Source organism: Telopea speciosissima, chromosome 1 (genome assembly GCF_018873765.1).
Source record: "Telopea speciosissima isolate NSW1024214 ecotype Mountain lineage chromosome 1, Tspe_v1, whole genome shotgun sequence".
Lineage (NCBI taxonomy): Eukaryota > Viridiplantae > Streptophyta > Magnoliopsida > Proteales > Proteaceae > Telopea > Telopea speciosissima.
The window spans coordinates 47,355,863-47,373,421 of record NC_057916.1 but is presented as its reverse complement, the minus strand read 5'-3'; the positions used below and the strand labels follow the sequence as shown (position 1 = coordinate 47,373,421).

Sequence of the window (17,559 nt, the reverse complement as noted above, 5' to 3'; positions counted from 1 at the left end):
GAACTAGAAGCACTAGGAAAACAATGAGAAGTACATAAAGAGCATTGATGCATCGTAGTAAGCCAGTCAACTGTAAAACTGAATGAATCTCTTCTCTTTTTAAATCTATGATCAGAGATTGGTTTAAAGCCAGCAACTAGATTTGTTGAAGCTCCTGAGATACACAAGTTCCAAACCAATTTTTGTTTTCATCCAGGAGGAGGAAAACTTGAACATCAATGTGCAAGATGATCTTCTGAATTGATAATTCCCTTGTCCTCCTATCTCAGTAGAGAAATGCAAACATTTGGGCACGTGTTGGAACTTTGATGATGCAAGCTCTCCACTGGCTGATTCATATCGGCAGACACAATCATATATGTTTCCTTTGATCAGTTTTTCTACCAACCTCTGATTCTTCACCATTGCAAGCTGCAAAATAATTTTTTAAATAGATTAACCAAAACCTTCAGAATCATAATAGATACAGAAGTTCGCGTGGCACATTATCTGTTATTTCTGGAACCCCAACTTGATCTAGTGTTTGGAAATGGTCCTAATTAAATTGGTTGTTAACGATTGAACACCCCCCCCCCTTCCAGTACCCCATGGGTTATTGGACTGGAAAACTCGAGATGAGTACAAAGAGTCCAGACTTAAGTAATGGGCTCAAACTTTTGCCTGAGCTCCAAGATTATGAACCATCAAATTATGCATTCCAGGTTCCAACCATCCTGCATTACATGCAGAAACACAGGCAATGGTGATAATTTCCAGCTTCCCTCAACCTGTAAAAAATTACCTTCAGAGCATCACATTTAAAATGAGCATTGAAATTTGTATGGAGAGCGCGACCCATCCCTTCCAAGATTATCTGCATGGCACAAAAATACCAAGTAGAGGATTTTAATAAGCTCAGTCTCCATTACCAGACTAGAAAATCTTTCTAGCTATGGACTAAGAAAAATCAGAGATCAGTTCAGAAGTAGGATAAATTTGATGTTTAAGCTTCAATCTGTATTGAAACAAAAAATGGCTGGGTGGCCTACCAGGTCGGCATCTTTTGCTGCAACGGCTAGCTCTGAGCTGACCTGCCGTAAATCAATGCATGGACTACCACACCCATTCTCAACAACCATTAAAGGAACTGAAGATGAATTCTCTTTTGAACCATCTTGGACGTTTATCATTGCATCCACAAGCAGGCCTCCTGCTTCAGCAGCTTTGCGGAGGACATCACAATGCTGTAGACTAGAAGAATGAGTTCATTTGCTCTGATTGATAAAGAACTTCATTAATAAATGAAAAGGTAAAATTAGAATGGATCAGAAAAGAGACTTTAATATATTCAGACTACCTTTTAGAAGAGATTTTCATCAATGAAACCTGTAAATCGGACCTGGGCCTGAGGCCCAGCTGGTCCGCCCACATGGGGCAGGCCAGCCGAGCTAAAAATGAGAGAGAGAGAGGGACAGTCACTTAAGTGACCGATCCCTCCTCTGATTGGCCGATCCCAGGGTTTAGCCTTTATATAGATATAAGGCATAAACCCTAGGAGTGTATTAATTAATTAGATCTCTCCCTCCTTCAAGTGTGTGTTATCCTAGGGTTTCCATTCAGTTGCCTAGGGTTTTGTGGTGTGGAGTTCTTTTTCGAGGAGAAGCCTGTAGAGATCGCGTTGTGCTCGTAACTGCAAGCCGCCTTTGATCATCCCTTCCGCTGTGATTCCATTCGGTTCAGGTAATCCCTAAACCTCTGTGATTAATGGAATGTTAATATTCTAATAGTGGCATCAGAGCCCGTTAGGGCTTGTTGTTCGCAGTTTTTTTTTCTTCCCCTTCGCCTATCGATTGACCCTCCTTGGCAGTGGCCTTGGCGCACGGCATGACTGCTGTTGCTGCCATGTGCAAGGCGCACTACAGCCGGCTGCAAGTGATTTGTTGTACATGCATTGGGGATTGTTATTGAGTTGGTTATTATATGATTTCTTGATCTAGGAATAAATCATAATTTTTTATATGCATGTAATTTGATATATGTATTGTTTATGATTTATTCTTGTGGCCCCTAACAAATTTTTGGGGATCCCTTGTAGGGTTTCTCATTTTTGGGGGTATTTTATTTCATGTGCACCCCCATTAGTGAGAAATCATTTTGTGAGATCTATGGGAGAAAAATGGGAGATAGGTTGTTGCCCCAAATCATTCCATATTTTTTCCATGTGTATTGGAGATCGCCCAAGGTCACTTTGTTAATAAAGAAATATTTGATTCCCCCCATTGCGGTACAGCCTTGTTAGACGCTGCCATTAGGGTATCGCTGTCAAACACCCCATCCCATGCAACCATGTGTTTATTATTTATTTCTTATGGGATGGATTTGGTACTTGTCAAGTGACGTGTTTACTTGGATAGATGTGCGTTAGAGTTAGTACTTGGAAGCGATACAAAGTGCAGTGCTCGCCGGTAGTTTGTAGTAGGATTTTGAATGTAAAGAGTCAGTTATAATTTTAATTTTTTTGAGAAGCCATGTAATGGGAGCTACTACACTGCGTATCACAACCTAGTATCGACTCGGCATGTCACTTCAAGTACCAAATTTGGGTCTCTTGTGTGAGTGCCTTACGCACCCGTGTGTATGGCGCATTAAACTGTGGTTAGGAGATTCTTGTTTTTTCTCCTACATTTGTTCAAAATCAATTAAAGTTATACGTCCCCAGACCCACACATTGGGAGATTTGATTACCAGCTTAGCGAAATTTTTGGTCTCACCGTGTAGGAAAGGATACCACTAATTTTAATTAGGGTTTCTTGAACAAATTTGTGGATTTATGGATGTATACTAATTTTCATCCCTTGCCCATTGTAGTGATGGCCTTGTTGCTGACCTTAACCAGGGCAACAAGTTGGATGGCACCAACTATGACATGTGGCACCGAAAGGCCAAGTTCTTGCTTAATGAGCAAGATTACCTAGAACTCCTGACCACTGAGATGGCCCCACCCGAAGAGGGTACTACCGCCTTTCACCGTCAAGAAAAAGAGGCTTACAACAATTGGTTTAAGAGAGATCGTACTGTGCGCTTTCTTATGTTAAGCATGATGCACGATGATCTTATCGACCAGTATGAGAAGTGCAAAACTGCCAAGTCCATATGGGACTAGGTAAAGCTTGACTGTGGCAGTACATCCACGACCAGACTTGGGTCCATGACCTTGAAGTTTGAGATGTACAATAAGGACCCCAAGCACACTATGGTTGAACACCTCAGGGTCTTGAAAGACATGATCCAGAAATTGGATGATGCGGGGGTACACCTTACCGATGAGCAGCAAGTACAGGCTATCATCAGGACGTTACCTGATTCCTGGGAGTAGATGAAGATAGTTCTGACACATAACGACACTGTCAAGACATTTAATGACATTGTCGCTCATGTGGAACTAGAGGCGGAGCACCTAGAGGCGACCCAATCACATGCCCTTGTCGCCCAAGCGGGGCAGCGCAAGAATGGGTCTAAGCGCAAGAGACAAAGGACCACTGGGAATCAGGATCAAGCTCAAAAAGCTGCGCCAACTGGGCATAAGGCCGCCAAGCGTCAACGTGGCAAGCGAGGTGGAAAGAAAGATATCACCAAGGTCAAGTGCTATAACTGCCAGAAGATGGGGCACTTCGCTCGTGACTGCACTAAAGTGAAGCAGGTACCATTTCTGCCTCTCTTTCCATGTACTTTTGTATGTACACACGTTTTGGTTGCCCAAACCCAATCTAATTGGAGTGTGGATACAGGTGCAACAAGACACATAGCGCGAGATCGAGGAGAGTTCGTAGATTATAGAAAGATTCCAGATGACGCCCAAAGTATCTACATGGGAGATGGCACAAGTGAAGCAGTTCAAGGAGTTGGTACCTATCAGCTCACCTTGCGCACTGGGCGCATCTTGCTACTTCATGATGTGCTATAAGCACCAGAAATCCAGCATAATCTACTTTTCGTTACTGCATTATTGACTTTAGGATATTCCTTTATTTTTTATGGTGACTCTTTTGAGATTCGTTTGGATGGTAGTAGTTTTGGATATTGTAGACTTGAGAATGGTTTTATTACATTAGATTTGATAATTCCTATTGTTTCCTCTTCATCTTTTGTTGTTGATTCTAATACAAGTCTAGATTCAATTACCTGGCATGCTAGACTAGGACACATAGGTCAAGATAGGATGGGACGGCTAGCTCGAGAAGGCCTTCTTGGCTCACTCGCTAAAGTCAACCTACCGACATGTGAGGCCTGTTTAGCGGGTAAGGCCCACCGGAAGCCTTTTGGAAAAGCTAAACGGGCAACCCAGACCCTAGAGCTTGTCCATTCGGACATCTGCGGACCAATGAACGTGAAAGTATGTCATGGTGCTTCCTATTTTCTCACCTTTATCGATGATTATTCACAATATGGTTATGTGTATCTGATCGCTCATCGCTACGAAGCGCTAGATTGCTTCAAACGCTTTGTAGCAGAGGTTGAGAATTAGCAAGGCAAGAGGTTAAAAACTCTGCGCACTGATCGAGGACGTGAATATTTGTTCAACCAATTTAAAGAGATGTGTGAGGAAAAAGGAATCACTAGACAGCTGACTATTCCCCACACTCCATAGTAAAATGGTGTAGCAGAGCGGAGGAATAAGACGCTTTTAGATATGGTTATATCGATGATGGTGCAGGCCAACCTCCCAATATCTTTCTAGGGGGATGCTATATTGACCGCTGCCTACGTCCTTAACCGCGTGCCATCACAGTCAGTTCCCTCCACTCCCTATGAATTATGGAAAGGCACAAAGCCCACTTTGGGGATATGCGACCATAGGGATGTGCAGGCTATGTTCATAGTACCTCCCATAAGTTTGGGAAACTTGGCCCTAGAGCTAAAAAGAGTATCTTTATAAGATATTCTGATACCTCGAAAGACTATGTAGTGTACAGTGAACATCAAGATGGAGGAATGACAGAGAGTGAGTCCCGCGATGTGGATTTTTTAGAGACCGATTTCCCTAACATTAGTGATTCTACCAGAGACCTTGATCTCTTTGAGATAGAGACTGATGAAAGCGTCTCACCTACTCTTGGCGAGGGTGAGGAATTAAACATTCATCATGAGATCGCCAGAGAGGGTGCTATGGAAGATGAGTTGAGTTCTATGAGTAAGAACCAAGTTTGGGAGTTAGTTGATCTTCCACCTAGGCGCAAGGCCATCGGGAACAAGTGGGTCCTGAAGATCAAGCGAGAGGCAGATGGATCAATTGACAAGTATAAGGCAATCTTGTGGTGAAGGGATATACCCAAAAGGAGGGTATAGACTATGCTGAGACGTTCTCCCCTGTGGTGAGAATGGCCTCAATACGCCTCATTCTAGCCATTGTCGCAAAGTTGGATTTGAAACTCTACCAAATGGATGTTAAAACTACTTTTCTCAATGGAGAACTGGACGAGGAGATCTTTATGGCTCAGCCTGTGGGCTTTGAGAAGAAGGTACATAAGAGCAAAGTATGCAGTCTCAAACGTTCCATCTATGGCCTTAAGCAATCGTCTAGGCAGTGGTACATTAGATTTCACCATGCCATTACTAGTGCGGGTTTTGACATGATTGAAGAGGACCACTGTGTGTATGTTAAATGGTCCAAGGCCTTCCTTATCCTATCATTGTATGTTGACGACATCTTGTTGGCTAGGAATGACATTGAAATGATTGTCGCCACTAAAGAGTGGTTGTCCTCTACTTTTGAGATGAAGGACATGGGTGAGGCCAACTTTGTGTTGGGCGTGAAGATTGTGAGGGATTGCACTAGGAGACTACTTAATTTGTCTCAAGAGACTTACATAAAGAAAGTCCTGGAGTGGTTTTATATGAGCAACTTGAAACCCGTTGACACTCCAATGGACAAGGCATGCACTTTGAGCCTAGACCAATGCCCTAAGAGTGATGAAGAGAGAAACCAAATGTCCAAAATATCCTATGCAGTGGCAGTAGGCAGTCTGATGTATGCGATGATGATCACGCATCCAGATATTTACTTTGCCATTGGCATAGTGAGCCGTTACCAGAGTAACCCAGGGCCAGCTCATTGGCAGGCAATAAAGAGGATACTTCGATACCTACGTGGCACTGCAGACCTCTCGCTCACCTTCAATGGTTCAGACTTGAGACTGAGAGGCTATAGTGATGCTGATTGGGCTAGTGATAGAGATGAGCGCAAGTCCACTTCGGGGTATGCGTTTGTCCTGGGAGGCGGGGTTGTCACTTGGAGTAGCAAGAAACAGACCTGCATTGCCCTATCCACAATGGAGTCGGAGTACTTCGCATGTTCAGTAGTAGTACAGGAGGCCATTTGGCTCAGGAGGTTCTTGAAGAGACTTAGCGTTTCTGCTCACTCAGACGACGCTGCGCATATACACTGTGACAACATGGCAGCGCTTGCATTTGCGAAGGACCCCAAGTTCCATGGTAGAGCTAAGCACATTGACATACGGTAGCACTACATTCGAGACATGGTAGCACAAGGTGAAGTGGTTCTGCAGCATATCTCCACTGGCAATATGTTGGCTGATCCATTGACTAAGCCCATTGCCAGAGATGTTTTCCTAGTTCACGTTAGGAACTTGGGACTCAGGCAGATCTGATATGTATTTGCTTTGAGAACACTTTGTTTGTGATGGACATTTATCTGTATTTCTCTTACATTTATTGATGAGCATATATTTGTTTGAGTAATCTTGTGTGTATACGTTCATTGTTTGTAAAGATGTCACCAGGCTTAGAATCGACCCACTCACACCGGTGATTCGCCTTGGCGCTGGGGTGTAGCGAGCGAGATGAGCCCATGAGCATGTGTGCTCTATGGCGCCTTAGTTAGAGCTAAGATGAGACCTTTACTTGGTCCAACTTGGAAGACACCACACTTCCAAGTAGCTTGTTAGAAGCCAGATGTGAGGTTCTAGGCAGAAACCATGAGGGTGACTGCGCTAGAGACTCAGGTTAGGCGCTTAGAGAAGCGACTAGACTAAGATCTGTATGGCGTTTATTTATTACGAGTGACATGCCCACCCTAGTGGGAGTTACGCCATAGCATGCACATCATATTGCATGTGCTCATGACGACCGATGAGAGTGACCGAATGGATCCCTGCTTTGTCACAGTGTGAGCCACGTGGATTATATTAATCCCATAGTACCCTTATTACCTGAGACAATGTCATGAAAAAGATACCCAATGACGCTACTTTGACGTTCTCCTTAGGACCATGGATGATGCGGTCCAGCAGGAAGCGATTGGGAAAGCTGTTGGGGATATTTGGATTGACATAAGGGGCTCAGGGAAAACCATTGGATGTTGCACCTTTTTTATGTGACTCATTGCCCGGGCGACAAGTCGTATTTGTGATCGGCGCAGTCATTAGTACATTACATACCAAGGATTAACACTGCTCATCATGAGGGGTACAGAGTGTTAGATCGGGTGCAAGTGGATCGTTTGGGGTATTTCGAGACTTTTGAGAGTGATGTACTATGTTGGCTAGATGGAAGTTTGATATAGTACTCCTACCTTGTATCATCTCGACAGGTCGCACGCCCCATTACCTGTATGGAGGATAACCCAGAATGAGAGAAACTTGAATGCATAATATATGCGCCCTGTGTGGGCGAGTGGGAGATGCAAATCGGACCTGGGCCTGAGGCCCAGTTGGTCTGCCCACATGGGGCAGGCAGGCTGGCCGAGCCAAAAATGAGAGAGAGAGAGGGACGGTCACTTAAGTGACCGATCCCTCCTCTGATTGGTCGATCCAAGGGTTTATGCCTTATATCTATATATAGGCTAAACCCTAGGAGTGTATTAATTAATTAGATCTCTCCCTCCTTCAAGGGTGTGTTATCCTAGGGTTTCCATTCAGTTGCCTAGGGTTTTGTGGTGTGGAGTTCTTCTTCGAGGAGAAGACTGTAGAGATCGCGTTGTGCTCTTAACTGCAAGCCGCCTTTGATCATCCCTTCCGCTGCGATTCCATTCGGTTCAGGTAATCCCTAAACCTCTGTGATTAATGGAATGCTAATATTCTAACAAAACCATTTCAAGTTTTTTATCCTCTTTTAAAGACAATACTGAAAGGGACCTTCTCATGGATGGTCAACTATCTATTTGACATATTTCGTAGTTAACCTGGCTTTGGATTTGGTGTCAACCTGGCTCAGGACCCGAATTCTGATGATATATTATCAGTTCTTTCTTTCTTTAACTCGGGCATAGATTCTTCTCTCTTTCATTCTCCTAGCCAGGCTCCCTAGGCCTTTGGCTTGTGTTTTGTATAGCTCCCCTCCCCATTCTCTTTCCCCTGTGTTTCCCCCCTGTCTTTGGGGTTTTGGTAATGAATTTTTTATTCACCAAAAAAAAAAAAAAAATCAGTTCCTTCCCCCTTTTTACTCCATTTCTTTCTCTCCGATTTATTTTTTAATTTCTGATTTGTTTTATCTACTTGGTTTGAAATATAGGAATGTTTGCAACAGACTCATTATGGCTACCCTCAAAAGAAATTTTGTCAAAATTTAAAACCCCATAACCATGGAGTGACAGAAAAAGAGACTGCAAAAGCCTCACAAGGTAACAGATCCACTGCAGTAACTTAACATAATGTTCAAATATGATGGCATTAATGCCTATAATGTAATGAAATACAAGCTGCTCCATTTCCTCCACCTTCATTCAAAAGGAGATTCTATGATGGTTCAAGTGCATCAATACTCAACATGTGGCTTCTTGTGGAATAATTAACATGATAATCATATTGGAAAAAAAATGGATGCAGTGCTCTTTTAGGATGACATTATATTTTAATTTCTCACTTTTCTACCTTTTTCCTAAGGTTTTCAAGTATTCACACTGTAGCAGGGCTCCAATTTAACCCAGTTTAGTTGCAAGGGTGTTCTTCTCTAATACATATCAGCATTTGAAAGTCTATGTAGGTAGCAACTTGTACTTTCCCTTCATATTGGAATTTCTTTGAAATTTTTGCTTCAGGTTTTATGTACTGATTAAGATTAAGTGCTTTACTTGATTATGGTACTTTAATACTTGGACATTGTAGGAATCACCATTAGAAATATAAATTTCCAGAATGTTTTTTTTTTTTTTGGTGGGGAGGGGGTGGGATTCATGAGGAAAATGTCTTGAACTTAAAACCTCCTGTGGGTGTGGGGCCTTGGCTCAACTGAACTAGCCTCAAGCCTGCTGTGCTAGCAGCTGTCCTCAATGGGCAAGAATGTTAAGATGAATAATATTGGAGGGAGAAGCATAATATGGTGTAGGTAAAAATCCTGGATGGCTCAAACATGAAGCATCCCTAGTTAGTGAGAAACAAAAGTTGAATTCGGATACCCCTCTTTGAGTTCCTCTTTAGCCACATAATGAAAAAAGAAAAGAAAAACTACTTAATTCTTGTTTCACAACACTCTTTTTTGTGGGGCCAGGGGATTCAAGTATTCAACTGTTGAAGGTGGGAGGACAGCAGTGAAGGAGGCGATGATAAGCAGATGAAAGTGAAAGCAAAGGACTTTTTATGCTTTATGAAATTTTCATTCTGCTGCTGAGTTGTACAAGAGACAAATGGCTGCAGTAAAGATGGATATTACATTGGGACTAACATAAATCAGCATGTAAACTAAACTGGGGGAAAAAGAAAAAGATTAACTAAGACCAGAAAAGACCATGAAAGTCAAAGTTATAGCTATGAACATACCTTGGCAGAAAAGTTGCCCCCATAAGCTCTCACAAGCTCCTTTAGCGTCAATAGGGGTGTAATATGAGGATTTCCCTGACTTACAATAAAGTGATTGACATTGAACAGCTCCTTCAGTTGCATCATTGGTAAATCGCTCTCCAAGCTACCATCTCTCCATCTGAACAAGCAAGTAATTAGCTTCTGTTTTCAATCGACATTGTTTTGCACATGTTTTGGATTGTTTTCTTTGTTTGTCCTTCATGAATTGTGACATTTAACACTTGTGACCTGTATACATTCACTTTTGAAGCCAAATTTTTCTTTGCTGAGACACTGACTTCCACATACTTTAGATGAATTTACTGAGTGCCCGCAACTTTGCACTTCACATGAAAGGAATGTTCAATTTTTATGATTCTACAAGATTTGTCGTCTGAATATAAGTATTAGATTTTGGAACAGAAGAAGAAACCAAACAAGGTAGTACTTAATATCTATATAAAATTAAAAAAAAAATAAGTTGAGGAGAAAGACTTTCAGAGCTTTTCTGTTGAGGATAAAGTCATTAAACAATGAGAAGGTGTGGGACTCTGTTCCCCAGTCCTCTCTCTCTCTATCTCTCACTATGCAACTCAGTAGAGATTATAAAAAGAGAAAGAGCAGCAATATAAGGCTGTCCATCACAACCTCCATGGGTTTGAATTTTCAGCAAATAGGAACCCAGCCCAATCAATAGTTAGGCTGTTATATCCTCCAACTGATCACTGTTTTAAGGCATAAACCATATCTGTTTTGGGGACTTGATGTTGCATAGGAACTTGGGGTGCTATGGGTTTTATCAGTTTGTGTGGATTTACAAGGGAAAAAAGTATGTAATTGAACACAGTATGATACCTGATGAAAGCAACTAATTAACAACCATGCTATGTATTAAGTCATCAACCTTACATCATATGTTTTGGGAGATAAAAAAAACAGCAAGAACAATTGTACATTCATATATTTCCAAAACACATGTACATTCATATACTTCCAAAACACATGTATATTCATATACTTCGAAAACACATGTACATTCATATACTTCCAAAACACATGTACATTTATCATTGCTGAACCAACTCCTAAATCAACCAAGGTCTGCCCGTAGCAACTGCTACACCTCTGCCTCTAGTTCCTGATCCTCTCCCACCAGCTCTAGCTAGTCCTCTGCCACCACCAACTACTGCACCTCTGCCACTTGCTTCTCCTTCTCCTTCTTCTCTGGCACTAGTTCCTGGTGCTGCTCTTGCTCCTCTGCCTGTATCTCTTGCTGGTCCTCTGCCACCAGCAGTTGCTGCCCCTGCTGCTCCTCTGCCTGTAGCTCTTGCTGCTCCTCTACCACTAGCTCCAGCTGGTCCTCTGCCACCAACTCCTCTTGGTCCTCTTCCACTTGCTCCTGATCCTTCTCCTCTAACACCATCACCTCTTGCTCCTCTGCCAACTGCTGCTCCTCCCACTAAACCACTTGCATCTCCACCACCAGCAACTGCTGTACCTCTCCTTGCATTTCTCCTTGTTTGCTTATCGGCTCTATGTCTTCTTCGCAGTTTCTGTGCAGTGAGTTGGCTAGATGCACCTACTTGAGAACCAGTGACTCTTTGGGAGTTTCTTGTTTCATCAATTCTCCTTCTCTACAGAAGTCAAAAAACAATTTAGAATAAAAAAAAACTAATATAACAAAATGAACAATTGATTAAGTTATATAGAAGATGATGTGTTGAATCTAATACCTTGACTGCACCACCCTGACTTGTTCTACTGTTATGGCCCACTTCTTTGCATACATCACACCTAATAGTATGAGTCTTCTTTCTAAAATCTGTAGGGTCTAGTTCACTTGGTTCCCTCCTCCTATTTTTCCTTGGTCTACCTGGTAGTCCCTTCAAGGGTGGAGGTTGTAGCACATCAGTACCAGGCACAACTTCTAGTTCATCCAAACTAGGGAGTGGATGAATAACCTCCCTGTATGCTAGTTTGTATCTCTCCACAAAATAAAATGGGTCACAGTAGCCATCAATAGTATCCCTACTATATGTCACAATTGCTGCTACATGTCTACAAGGGATTCCTATAGCTTCCCAAACCTTACAAGAACAAGTCTTGTTTTTTAAATTTACTTCAAGTTTTGTAAACCCATCCATGACTTCATAGTCATCAGATGATGCTGCAGTAGGCTTACATGATCTTGCTTCATCCTTGATTATGTCGAGCTTCTTCCTTATAGCAGGTGTCACCATCCCCTCTAGTGTCTGTGCATTTGAATACCTCTTGCATAACCTTCTCATCAATTTCACCCTAATCTCATCGATTAAGGTTAGTATTGTCTTACTTCTCAGTGGTCCTATCCATTGATTGAAGGACTTTGTCATGTTGTTGGTTATGTGATCACTCTTACAAGAGTGATCAAATGCATGCCTACTCCAAGTGGAAGGGTGACTCCTCATCAGCCAATTATATGCATCATTGTCACTGTGCTTAATCCTCTGCATAGCCTTCTGAAATAGAAACTCATTTGGTGCTTTGGCTGCAGCCCAAAATTGAGTCTTCAACCATAAACCAGGAAATCTTTCCTTGAAATTGCTGTACATGTGTCTACAACAATTCCTATGATTGGCGTAAGGAAAGACTTCAGCTATTGCATCTTGTAGGCCCTATAATACAATTTAGAAATATATTAGGATTATAAGATATTAACAAAACACATGTAAACTTCATATAGAAAACACTGAAATCTAAATTATACCTTTTGCTTATCAGACATAAATGTCAAGCCCACTGCATTCTAGTTCATTCGAAGTGCATCTTCTAAATTGTAGAGGAACCACCTCCAACTATCTTTGTTCTCCACCTCAACAACACTATATGCGATAGAAAACAACCCATTGCTCCCATCCAATGAAACAGCAGATAATAGGATTCGTCCATATCTATCCTTCAAGTGACATCCATCTAGACCTATAAAAGGCATGCATCCAACTACAAAGCCCTTCTTGCATGCATCAAGACAGATAAATACCCTTTGAAACTTTGGAGCCTCTGAAAAATCATATCTATCACATGGTCTACGTAGTACCAGGGTTCCTAGCAGTCAGGGTTCCTAGCAGTCAACACATGACCATACACAACCAATTTTGCATATTGTTTCTTATGCATTATCTCACTCTCTCCCTTCACAATCAATCTTGCCCTGTGGCATTGCATTTTAAATACTTTTAGGCCATACAACTCTCTGATCAAGTCCACCATGCTCTGCACTGGCATGTCAGGGTCTGTCCTCAACCTGGATTCAAGTTTTTTAGCAATCCAAGCTGCTGTAGCATTACTGTTTCTTCCAAGTCTTTGACAAGTATGCCGTGAGTTATATGTCTTGATCAAAAAAGTTATTTTATCTTTCAAAACTGATGCATGTACCCTCCATGGGCAACCATCTGCAGCACATATAGCAGTTACCCTGTCCTTCTCATTTTTTGTCTTCAAAACATCAAAACCCCTTCGGATTGCATACTCACCAAGTGCAGCCCTAAAGTGGTACACATTACTAAACAATGAATTCAGGGCAAAGTCAACATCTGTCTCATCCTTTATGTTAAACTCTTTATCAAATGTGCCATGATACTCATCAGAATCATATTCTACTAAATCCTCTTCATCCATTCCTACATGCACCTCTTCAACTTCATCATTTTCAGCTTCCTCCACCCCTTCCTCTTCCTCTGATGTATCATTAAGCTCCCTATCAAAGTCATCATATAGTTCAGAGTCACTTCCATCATCTTGTTCTTCCACTTCATTATTTTCAACTGCCTCCCCCCCTTCTTTTTCATTTCCTTCATTACCATAATCCTCTTCATTTCTTTGAATTCCAAAATCCTTTTCATTTCCTTCATTTTCACTTCCTCTGAAGACTTCATCATTTTGGGCCATCCTATTACTTTCACCAACATCAGTTTTTGTCCTAATAGTAGCCATTGCATCACCTGAAGTACTACCACTTTCACTAGCTGATGCATCAAACATATTGGACAGATTTAACCCAGTAAAGTCACTCTTGTTACTTACAGAGGCAGTGGCAATACTCCAGTCCTCTCTAGCACCACTGGATGCCATACCAGCATTAATGGAAATACCCCCTCTTCTCACAATTTATTTTTCAAACTTACTTGTCCCAATCCTTGGTTCATATACTCTGGGAACCTATAAACTAGGGAATCCATTAATTCTATTCCTATCAACCAACCACATTCTCAGACACCTGTAATTCATAAACCAAATAAACCAACCTCTCTACTTTCTTATGCATCCTCAAGGACAGCAATACAGAGTCATCACTTATAATCTCTATCTCTTGAGAATTTTCTGGTTATATACACTTCACACAGAAATGTACTATATGCCCCACAGGTGCTTCATCTCTGATCACTGAATTATAAACATCAGAGACTACATCCAAATACCCATACCTGTCTGGGTCTATCCATTTCTCATATGTAATCCCATTATAGTAGTAATATACTGGTGCCTTCACATCCATTGATTGTTGTATCTTTGAAAGGCAACCCTGAAATGGTATATAGAAAATAGGGTCAACAATCAATGATATCACAAATTCAGGGAGACTACAAATGATATGGTACCCTACTGAAATCAGATTTAGCATAGTGAATGTGATTTAGAAAATTCCATAGAAATTGGCTTGAACTAAGACATTATAATTTCATTATTACTTTTGGGTTCTAAAACATAAATTATAATCAAAGAGCAAGTATGAAAATACCCATGCATGAACACCAGAGTTTTGTCAGTAATCAATTCAGCAACTTCAACTTGAACTTGAATTAAAGCACAACCGTGAAATAGAAGAAATATCAAAGGAAAAGAGAACATATGGAAAATATGGGAAAAAATGGCTTGTAATGGTACCTTGTTACAATTTCAACTTCAACTTCAACTTGAACTTAATTTGTAATGAATAATCCTAACAATTTAACTATAGTTGTCTCTGATGACAGCACACAGGTCCGGATCCCCTCCCCTGCACCCCATCACATTCCATGGATGGCTTCCCCACATTCCATGGATGGCATGAGATGGGGTGGGCTGGTTACCCACAGGGCAGAGGAACACCCAAAAAAAATCATACCGATTAGAGAAGACTCAATTCTATTTTATCTGTGATTCAACATGCTTGAACATTCCTGTTACGGATTTCTGCTTCAACCAAGACAAGCATTTGGTGACATACTGTGTTCTACAGCAGATAAGTCATACAATATTCTTACATATAATAATTCAGTTTAGAACACCCAATAATCACAAGTAACAACCTATAATCACTGACTAAATATGCAATCAACCTGGTTATAATGAAGGTAAAAATGAGAGGAATTAATGAAACAAGGGGGAAATTTCTGAGAGGGTAATGCATTAGCAAAAAGAAGCAGCACTAACTTATAAACTTATTAATCACTAGTGTATTTACATATCAAACAGATTCATTGACAATTTACAAGATAACAAACGAAAAAATGGGTCAACAACAAAAGCGGTAAACCAGAAAAAAAGAATCACCAGTATATAATCAGCTGTTAGTGATGTTGGATGAGACTTTCACGATCACAGATAATGGTATATTGGCAATATGACCTTGATTTCCAAAAATCCCAATCCTTCCAAAGCTGGCAGTAGAGCTATTCATCGTAGAATTAAAGAGAACCGTCAAAAGCTGTCTCTGCCCACTTGCAAGGAAGAAGTGAGTGGGAATCACTGAAACTGATACTCCATTGGGAGCAAACAAACCAACACTATATGTCTCATTGCCAGCAACATTAGTAACTATCCTTTGTACTGTTTTAGACTGGTTTAGCTTTGCTATTATAATAGAAGGCAAGTTCAAGTCAGTGCCATTCATATTTGAAATTCCACAACTCTGGCCAGTATAGTTCAGAACAACAGGGGCCGACCCATTAATGTCACAAAACCCATTCCTCTGGTTCAAGTAATTAACCAGACTTGTATTGACATTCCTACTCAAAATATGACTCTAAACACATAACATAGACACAATGTAATAGGGAGTACGGACTCTATCATTGCTTAATAATTATAATAATTATAGCACAGGTTGGAGAAATTAGGACAGATTAGAACAGAGAACAGATGGAAAATATGGGCAAGTTACGTTCTCCTTCCTTCGGTGGCCAAGATGCTTCGCCCTGCCGAAATGATTTTCTGTCCAAATTTGTACACGAAGGTTGAAGAAGAATGTTGAAGAAGAATGTTGAAGATGAAGGGAATTTGTTTAAGATGTAAAATGTCAGAAGGGTTCCGTGTGTATCTCGATAAGCATCTCCATGTTGAAGAAGAAAGGAACGTTGAAGAAGAAGAAGGGAATGTTGAAGAAGAAATGAGTTGCAGGTGTGAGGGATCGACTACTGTGAGGAAGACGATAGATAGATGGGGTTTTTGGTTGCAAGGGTAAAATTGTACATTAACACAGCTAAAGGGTAGTTTAGGGATTTAAATTTATTTAACTGGGTGACATCATCACTTAATAGCCAAAAACTAACGGCAAGGGCTAATTTGGCATTTTGGGGTCTAAACCAGGGGTGATTCGAGTTTTTTCAAAAATCAGGGGGTGATCCGAGTTTTGATTGAAAACCAGGGGGTGATCAGTAATTTATCCTTTTAAAAAATAGAAGGTTTATGTAGCTAGGATTTTTATCTCTCTTAGTTTCTATTTTTTTTTCTTTTTTCTTGGGGTTCAAGCTTTATGTAAAGGGAAAGGGAGATAAGGAATATATTTTTTTCTCTTATTTTTGGAGATTCTCTCCTCTCTACACTAGTCTCCACGATTTTTAGAAGGGGGACTCTCTCCCAAAAACATGGAAGCCCCCTCTCTTCCCCCTACAAATACCCCTACCCTCTCCTTTGTAATATTATTAAAATTATTAGTGAAATTTTCTCTTCTTCTCCTTCTAATTTGTGATTTTTGGCTTTCTAGTTCTTAGTTTTGATTTCATACGAGTAGTCTAATGGTTGTAATAGGTTTAATTCATGCTTTAATTTTAAGTCTTCAATATGGTTGTAATAATTCTAGTTTAAAGCCTTCTAGTCTAAGTTCCTAAGTTGATGACAAGACTCGGAGATTTGGAAGAGGAAGCCATGGTAGGATCATTCAAGTGTTCAAGCTTCTTCAACTACATTCATGCAAAGCCTAATTAGTTCATGCAATTCCACTTTGGTAGAAGGGAGTATCAATTTCTTACTTTTATTTTTGTATTCTTCTTCAGTCTCCATTATTTTATTTTCATTCTCATTCTCTATCTCTACCTAGTTCAATCATGCTTTTAGGGTTTTTAAATTTTTTTTTTTCTATTATTATTATGCATCATGGTAGGATTTCAATTTAATTATTATTTTTTTTTTGTTGTTTAAATTTCAGATTTGGTAGGCCGTTTCAAGTGTGAGAAGCAATTTTCAATCCGGTTCAAGCCCCTCTCTTGGTCTCATTCTCCCTCTCTAATCTCCTTCTTTTGTTTTTTTTTATATGGTTGTGGTGTGTGGCTGTATTTTTATTCCTTCCAATTCGCGTTAGTTTGATAGGTTAGATGCTTATGCGTTAGGACGCCAATTTAATCCCTTAGATGCGTAATTTTGTTAGATGCTTGTGATAAGTTAGGATGTGTTAGTTTAATCATCATTAGTTTAATTTAGTACTTTATTTAATTTGGTTCACTTTGCATTGCTTTAAAGTTAGTGAAATAGAGTGGCGTACATCTCCTCG

At 40.6% G+C, this 17,559-nt stretch overlaps 1 protein-coding gene across 1 annotated transcript; it reads right to left on the bottom strand.

Annotated features, from left to right (window-relative positions):
• Positions 1-69: 69 nt before the first annotated feature.
• Positions 70-1,263, bottom strand: LOC122658358 (pantothenate kinase 2-like). Its single transcript, XM_043853283.1, has 3 exons — positions 1,029-1,263; positions 782-853; positions 70-411 (listed from the first exon to the last, which is right to left on the bottom strand). The coding sequence occupies exons 1-3, from the start codon at positions 1,167-1,169 to the stop codon at positions 124-126; spliced, it is 501 nt and encodes a 166-aa protein (XP_043709218.1). The 5' UTR covers positions 1,170-1,263; the 3' UTR covers positions 70-123.
• Positions 1,264-17,559: the final 16,296 nt, after the last annotated feature.